At 54.7% G+C, this 8,116-nt stretch overlaps 1 protein-coding gene across 1 annotated transcript; it reads left to right on the forward strand.

Annotated features, from left to right (window-relative positions):
• The first annotated feature begins 6 nt into the window (after positions 1-6).
• Traf4 (TNF receptor associated factor 4) lies at positions 7-6,009 on the forward strand. The gene is made up of 7 exons (XM_008828689.1): positions 7-240; positions 3,156-3,207; positions 3,813-3,917; positions 3,988-4,149; positions 4,230-4,391; positions 4,472-4,627; positions 4,866-6,009. The coding sequence occupies exons 1-7, from the start codon at positions 98-100 to the stop codon at positions 5,496-5,498; spliced, it is 1,413 nt and encodes a 470-aa protein (XP_008826911.1). The 5' UTR covers positions 7-97; the 3' UTR covers positions 5,499-6,009.
• Positions 6,010-8,116: the final 2,107 nt, after the last annotated feature.

Consider the following 8,116-nt stretch of genomic DNA (forward strand, 5'->3'; position numbering starts at 1 on the left):
CGCCGCCCGGAGCCGGGGAACGCGGCCGGAGCAAGGCGCGGGCTGTGGGGCCGCCGCGTGTCCGGCCCCGCTCGCCCGTGCCGGCCGCCAGCCCGCCATGCCCGGCTTCGACTACAAGTTCCTGGAGAAGCCCAAGCGGCGGCTGTTGTGCCCGCTGTGCGGGAAGCCCATGCGCGAGCCGGTGCAGGTCTCTACCTGCGGCCACCGCTTCTGCGACACCTGCCTGCAGGAGTTCCTCAGGTGCGGCTCGGGGACGGCTGGTGCTGCAGGTGGGGGTGGAGGCACTGCATGGGGAAGGGCTCGGGCCGCGCACACGTCGAGCCTTTGTCTGCGCTGCGGCCCGGTGACCTCAGGAGCGCCCACCGTGATGTCAAGGGGCGGCAGTGACGTCAGGGCCCTGGGGAGGCCCGCACGCCCTCAGGTGTTTCGGTCTCGGGTGCTACCTGCCCAGCGCCAAGTGGGAAAGATTCTGCCTCCCACGGGGCGGAGGAGAAAGACGTCCTTCCTGACCGGTGGCTGGCCCTTCCCCCTCACCTGGGAGCGGGGACCGCCTCCTCCTTGAACTTTGAATCCTTTGGGGAGGACAAAACCCCTTTCCCGCGCCGCACTTTAAGCCTCTGGAATTTTCACCCATCCGACCTCTTCTGATTCTCTCTGATGCTCGGAGCGGCTGCTATTGTTCTCCCATTTCACAGAAATTCCAAGCAAGGCTGCGACTTGCCCACGGTCACACCACTGAAGGTTGAGAATCAGGCCCGGGCTGCTTGGGGTCAGCTGTACAGTTTGCACTGTGACCTGCAGCCCTCCCCGCCCCCAAGCGGGACCCCTTCGGAGGTTTCCCCACACTGGGGTCTTGAGTACGGCAGGTGGCCAGTACCCGGATGAGGAGGAATCGCACCCTTGTTGCTACTAAATGTCCCCTGCCCTCTCTGGACCCAGGTCTTGCCTTGTCGCCCCAGGCATCCGCCAGGTTTCAGGACGCCCAGTGCGGGCTTGAGTCTTGTGCCTGCTGTGAGCTGTGGGGTGGGGGTATTTGAGCAGCCCTCAGTCCTGTGGCGGTCGTGCCCTAGAGCACAGGGAAAGCCGGGTCGGCTGCTGTCTGAGGCTGTTTGCTGTGCTGAGGGGCCCCGGCTGGGAGAGCACGTCTGGGACTCCTGCCTCAGTGCTCCCACCCGCGGCCTCGGCAGCCCCTGGCAGGCGGAAGTCTCAGCAGGCCCTTTGTTTTTTGTTCCCTGCAGCCGCTGGGCTCCTGCTCTTGCATATGCTCCAGCTCAAGCTGCGGTGCTGCCCCCTCCTCCCTTCTCTTCTCCCTCCTCCTTTCCGCCCTCCTCCCTGCAATGTACACACTGAACTCCCCTACAGACACACGGATCCATTGTCTCCCTAGCTCCTTTCCCGGCCTTCTGGCTTCCAGATGAGGCCAGCTGACCCACCCTTAACTGCCTCGGGGAAGGCGCGGAGAGGGGGCTGTCGGGCCCTGTTCCCTCCTCTTTCACCTCCTCCAACCCCACTGGTCTGCTGCCGCCCCTCCTCCTCCCGGAAATCCCCTCTTCCTCTCCCACAGCCCCCTCCCCCCATCCTGTCTTCTCCCCTGGGCCAAGGCCTCCCCTACTCAGCCAGGAGCTGCCTGTGCCTCTCCCCCTCCCCCCAAGGCCCGAGTTGTGTTGAGGCCTCAGGAGAGAAGAGGTGGTTGAGCAGGCTCTGCCCCCCACTATCACCCCTACCCTACAAGCTAGGTTGTCCATAGCTTTGGCTGAACCTTTGTCCTGGCTGGGCCCCAAGCTGCAGGGTAAGCTTCTGCCTGAAGCCTAAGGACTGGCTTAGTCCCCTTGCTGTCTCCAAAATCACGGGGTCAGCAATTCCTGAAGCAGCCAAGTGGACCACCCCTGGCCCACTCCTCTTTCCCCACTCCTGCCAGGGCTATTACTCAGGTTGAGCCAGGAAGACTGGTTGCCCTATGTGCCCAAGCACACCCCTTCAATGCCTGGGCATGTATTCTTTGCATTGGTGGCATGGCCAGGAAGAGGTGAGTGTTAAGAATTGTACTGGGCACCTGGGGTGTGGACTGCCCAGGCTCTGGAAAGTGCCTTCACAAGGCTGCCGTGTGGCCTCTGCTTCCGCCTTGAGGCTTGCCTGCCTCCCTCCTACCTGACTCAGACCTGCCAGGAATGCCATGCCTAGGGGCCTTCAGTCCTGGGTGAGCCCTTGTCCTGCCTGGGCCATGCCCATCACTGTGGCTGGTCTTGGTTGGGGTCATCAAGGACAGGAAGAAGCATGCCACCAGGATTCTTGGGTCCTAGGGTAGAGATTGGGGAGGATAAGGGACAGCTGGCAGAGGGGTGGGGTCACTAACTTTCAGAAGCCCAAAGAGTAGTCAACCATGTTGGCTCTGCTTACCCGGACATTTTGGCTTGCCCTGCCTCTGCTTTGTGAGCTGTGGTATCAGGCAGACGCACCTAGGTGCTGCTTCAGATGAGCCTGTATTTCCTTTCATCTGAGTGGGGACAGTCTGACCCTTCACAGAGGGAGGTGGTGAGGACTGGATGGGAGTGAGCACAGCCAGGGAGCTTGCTTTTCCTTCCTGCTCACTCTCTAGGAAGCACACCCTTAGAGAGGAGAGGGATAACATAAAGTACCCCTAAGCTGACCTTTGCCCTGGTCCTTGGCTTGGCACTTAATCCAAGCCCATCCCTGTATACCCTCCCATCTGCTTTCAGCACAGCCAGTGCAAACCACCCTGGGGGGGGGGGGGGGAGGCAGCCTGTTTCCAAGTCCAGCCCCCCACCACACATCTCCCCCCGTCGCTTCCGCCACGCCCGCGCCGAACCCCCCGTGGGGGGGGGGGTGGCAGGCAGCCTGTTTCCAAGTCCAGCTGCTGTCCTTGGGGGGAGGGGGTGCCAGCTGCCACCTGTTGGCCAAGTGTTGCTCAAGGCAGCTGTGTATGTCTACACTGGACCCAGAATCCCCCTTGGGGGGGGTCTTCTAGCACCCTGGAAAAATGAGTCGTCCCTGATCTCTGCTCCCCTCTGTCTCACCTTGGGCCAGCTAGAAACCAGTTGGCCTGGCAAGAGAGGGAGTCTGCCCAGGTTGAAGGGGTGAGGCCCAGAGCTTTGCTTTCCTATAATGAGCCTTGACCCTGCCTTCTCTCCCTTTAGTGAAGGAGTCTTCAAATGCCCTGAGGACCAGCTTCCTCTGGACTATGCCAAGGTGAGTCCACCATTGCTAGATTTAGAAGCCCAGGTAAGGTATAGGCTGTTGCCCTTGGTGGAGGCTGGAGCTGCTGGCAAATTAGCAGGCTCTGGGCCAACATCAACCCGAAGTCTCAGGATCATGTGCCCCCACAAAGGTAGCCTGTTCTCTCCTCACAAGCCAGTTTGCAAATGCTGTGTTTGCCCTGGAGGGCAGGCACAATGCCCAGCCTGTCGGGATGCACAGAGCTGCTCTGTGCACATGAGAAGTGCTCCCTCCCTTCCTGTGGCAAGTTTTACCCGTGGCAGAGGGCCAGGACCCCTCCACTAAGGGGGAAGACACAGAGGGTGATGGGATAGATATCCCAGGACCAAACTAGCTGATAGGTTGCCTGCCTCCCTGAAGGGAGCATGTTCCTGTGCATGATGAAGACTCTGGGTTCCAATTCACAGTATATACCACCCTCTAAGCCGTCATTCCTAGGGTACAGGGTGGCATATAGTCTGACAGGTCTTTACCCAAGAGGCTTTTACTAGTTTAAAGAGAGCCAGCTCAGCTGATTGTGGGAGTGGGTGGTTACTGGCAACTGACCCTGGCCAGTTTTCTCCATTCTCTGTCTGCAGATCTACCCAGACCCAGAGCTGGAAGTCCAGGTGTTAGGCCTGCCTATCCGCTGCATCCACAGTGAGGAGGGCTGCCGCTGGAGTGGGCCTCTTCGCCATCTACAGGTGAGGCTCTGCAGTGGTGAGCTGGGACTCCCCTTCCCTGGCAGACACTGATGGCAACTCCTCCCACCAGGGCCACTTGAACACTTGTAGTTTTAATGTAGTCCCCTGTCCGAATCGGTGCCCAGCCAAACTGAGCCGCCGAGATCTGCCTGCACATTTGCAGCACGACTGCCCTAAGCGCCGCCTCAAGTGCGAGTTCTGTGGCTGTGACTTCACTGGGGAGGCCTATGAGGTAGGTGGGGCCAGGTGAAGGGAGAGTGGGACACCTGGTTGCTCAGACATCCTTTAACTTAATCCCTCTGGAATTTCCAGAGCCACGAGGGCATGTGCCCCCAAGAGAGTGTGTACTGTGAGAACAAGTGTGGTGCCCGCATGATGAGGCGACTGTTGGCCCAGCATGCCACTTCTGAGTGCCCCAAGCGCACCCAGCCTTGTGCCTACTGCAACAAGGAGTTTGTCTTTGACACTATCCAGGTGAGGCCCTTCTTGACCTGTGGCCTGTGGGCAAGTAACAGAGTCAGGTTACTGACCACTACTTCTGTCTCTTCTCCTAGAGCCACCAGTACCAGTGTCCACGGCTGCCTGTGCCCTGCCCCAACCAGTGTGGCGTAGGCACCGTGGCTCGGGAGGACCTCCCAGGCCATCTGAAGGATAGCTGTAGCACTGCCTTGGTGCTCTGCCCTTTCAAAGAGTCTGGCTGCAAGCACAGGGTAAGATGCCCCCTTTTCCTGTCAGCTCCTCTTTAGCCCTTGAAGTCCTAGACAGGCTGTTTGCTGGCATAGTTGAGGCCTTGGTGGGTCCCTGCTAGCCAGTTCTAGCTTCTAGCACTTTCAGTCATCCTCCTGTGGAATTGAGTGCCTGCTGTCCCTACCTTTTCCCATCTCCCCTGAACCTTCCTCTTTTGGTAACTTTCTTTCCTTTCCCCGTGGCTTGGGGTTTTGCCAACAGTGTCCAAAGCTAGCAATGGCACGGCATGTGGAGGAGAATGTGAAGCCACATCTGGCTATGATGTGTGCCCTGGTGAGCCGGCAACGACAAGAACTGCAGGACCTGCGGAGAGAGTTGGAGGAGCTCTCCATAGGCAGTGATGGTGTGCTCATCTGGAAAATTGGCAACTACGGGCGGCGATTACAAGAGGCCAAGGCTAAGCCTAACCTGGAGTGCTTCAGCCCAGCCTTTTACACACATAAGTATGGTTACAAGCTGCAGGTGTCTGCGTTCCTCAATGGCAATGGCAGTGGTGAGGGCACACATCTCTCGCTCTACATTCGTGTGCTGCCAGGTGCCTTTGACAATCTCCTGGAATGGCCCTTTGCCCGTCGTGTCACCTTTTCCTTGCTGGATCAGAGTGACCCAGGTTTGGCTAAGCCACAGCATGTCACTGAGACCTTCCACCCCGATCCAAACTGGAAGAATTTCCAAAAGCCTGGCACTTGGCGAGGCTCTTTGGATGAGAGTTCTCTAGGCTTTGGATACCCCAAATTCATCTCTCACCAGGATATCCGAAAGCGAAATTATGTGCGAGATGATGCGGTCTTTATCCGTGCCTCTGTTGAACTGCCCCGGAAGATCCTCAGCTGAGAGCTTAGCTTTCTGGGCCAAAGGGGGTAGGGAGATGGGACATGATCTTATTTAGGCACTGGCTGAAACTAGAGAGGGGGCTGGATCCCTTTTCAGCTGCTTCTGCCTAGGTTACCCCACTCCCTACCACCACCTCCCCCACCACCACCCTCAGGTGCCTCCAAATGGTGCTTCAGCCCTGGCCCCTGGGGGGAGCAGGTCGCTGGGTTATCAAGGGCTGGAAACAAGTGATCCCAGGGCCTGTCTCCCCTCCTGGGCAAGGCAGACATGCCTTGGTGCCAGCCACATTCTACCTGGATTAATGTACCTGCTCAGGTGCTATGTCCCAAGAGCCATAGTGTGTGTGTGTGGGGGGGTGCTGGAAAAAGGAGGGGTAGTTAAAAGAATCTGCCTTGAGATTAATCTCTTTCCCTCTACTCACCTGTGTCCTCTGGTTATTTATTTCTTCAGTGCTAGGAGGGCACAGCAAGGGAACCTTGATTTTTAATAAATCCTGAATTGTATTTATTAACTTGATTCCAGCCTGTCTCCTCCCAGTTGGTTATGCCCTAGGAGGCTGGGCCTAACAAAGACTGGTAGGTGAACTGTTTTGGTTGCAGCATCCAACTCCTCTGGTGGGCGATGTGGGTATTGCAGCAGACTGTGGGCCAGTTGCCTGCCAGTACCCTCTGGTGGTTTGATGGAAGAGGCACAAAGACTGATTGTCCCATAAGGCTAGAGTTTCTGGTCTGATTATCTGTCCCTAAGCAGGTCTTTTTTAGTCATCAACTACTATTCACTGAGTGTTTTTGTTTGGTATATGCACGTGCAGGGCAGAGGTCAATGTGAGATGTCTTCTTTGGTCACTCTTCACCTTATGACACAGGGTCAAAACAAAACCTGGAGCCCACTGATTCTTTAAGACTAGCCAGTGAGCTCCAGAGATCTGATTGCAGCCTCCTGGGTATGAGGCTTATAGGTGCACACCACCACCACATCCAGCTCTTTATGTGGGTGCTGGGAATCCAAACTTGGGTCTTTGTACTTGCATGGCACTTTTACCAAATGAGGCATCTCCCCAGCCCAGGGACTTTTCTTGTGGCAGCTGCTACTAAACACTTTATATGCAGTAAAAAGTGAAATGGCCAGCCGGGCATGGGGGCGCATGCCTTTAATACCAGCACTTGGGAGGCAGAGGCAGGTGGATCTCTGTGAGTTCAAGGCCAGCCTGGTCTACATAGTTCCAGGACAGCTGGGGCTACAGGGAGACCCCATCTCAAAAAGACCAAAAAAAAAAGTGAAATGGCTTTTACCATCAGAATAAAAAGGCCTTCATATAGAGAGACTGCACATTCCTTAATGAATATTAAATGAGTTGAAGCTCAGTCCAAACTTGAGACTAAGCTGAGTAAAGAAGGCCTTCAAGATATACAAAGCACTTGGAATTTGTCACCTATTTGTTTTTTTGTAAAGGCCTCCCTGAATAGTTGCCTGTGATTACATACAGTTCACCAGAGAACTAAGAAGCAAACTGATTTATCTTAGTGTTCCTTCAGCTGGTTTGTGGCAGAGCCTGGAATTTTTTTTTTTACTGGTACATGCCAAAAACACTAAATACATGCTTGGCCCCTGGATTCTTAACTCCAGACTACTCTAAATTTGGGAGTTTTTGGCATGTTATTTAGCTACATGGGGTTATCAACTACCCTTATGGGTCAAATGAGTTCTGTTCAAATCTTGGATTTTGTTGTAATGATCAGAGGAACTCATTAACAAAGTGCTGCTGACTGAGATGAGACCTGGAGTCTGGACACTACTTTGTAGTAAGGGAAAACTCAAGATCTGTTCCACAGAGGGAGGGAGAAAGCACCTTTGAAGGGAGTGAGGGCTCCAGAAGCCCAAGGAACCTAGCTAAAAAAGCCAAGATGGTCACTCAGACAAACCAGCTTGGTAAAAAGCTACTTGGAAACTGGTAGAGAAAACCAAACAAATGAAACTACTCTTCTAGCATCTGATAGAAGCCAGCTAGGATCAAAGCTGGGCTTCCAGTGGCCTGCTAGACCAGTGCATGACTGAAGGGTGCACTTTTGCAGTTCTAACAATGCTTTACAGTTGATCTTGGAACTCAAGTTTGGTGGGCCTGGTCCTCATTCCAGTGGAAGTCATAACATTGTAGAACTTGAGCATGAGCTGTACTCCCTGAGCATCTACTTCAGCCCAAGAGTACTGCAGAAAGCTGGGCTCACCTGCCTGTCTAGCTTTGCCAGTTGGTAGAATACAGGCTTCCTTTTTGTTTACAGAGGGCCTGCTTGCTTAGGAGTAAGGGAGTTGGCACTTTTAATAGAAGGGCATGCCATGTGAAGAGGGCTTTGAGTTCCATGTTGTGTCATCCTCTCCTGGAAACCATGTTCTATCAGTTTGACTTCACTCTAATCTTTTCATCAAATCATAGCTAAAACACAAACTTAGCAAAAAGCAAGCAGGTAATTGACAACCCCTCCCCAATAACCAGAAAAACCTCAAATATTCCATATAGGAGCAATGCAAATCACCAACATGGAGAAGGGTGAGGCAGCTTCTTATTAAGGATTATAGTACCTATTACATCCACATGTTAGAAGCATTAAGCAATTCTAGTT

The sequence above is a fragment of the Nannospalax galili genome, unplaced genomic scaffold (genome assembly GCF_000622305.1).
Source record: "Nannospalax galili isolate Female #2095 unplaced genomic scaffold, S.galili_v1.0 scaffold212, whole genome shotgun sequence".
Lineage (NCBI taxonomy): Eukaryota > Metazoa > Chordata > Mammalia > Rodentia > Spalacidae > Nannospalax > Nannospalax galili.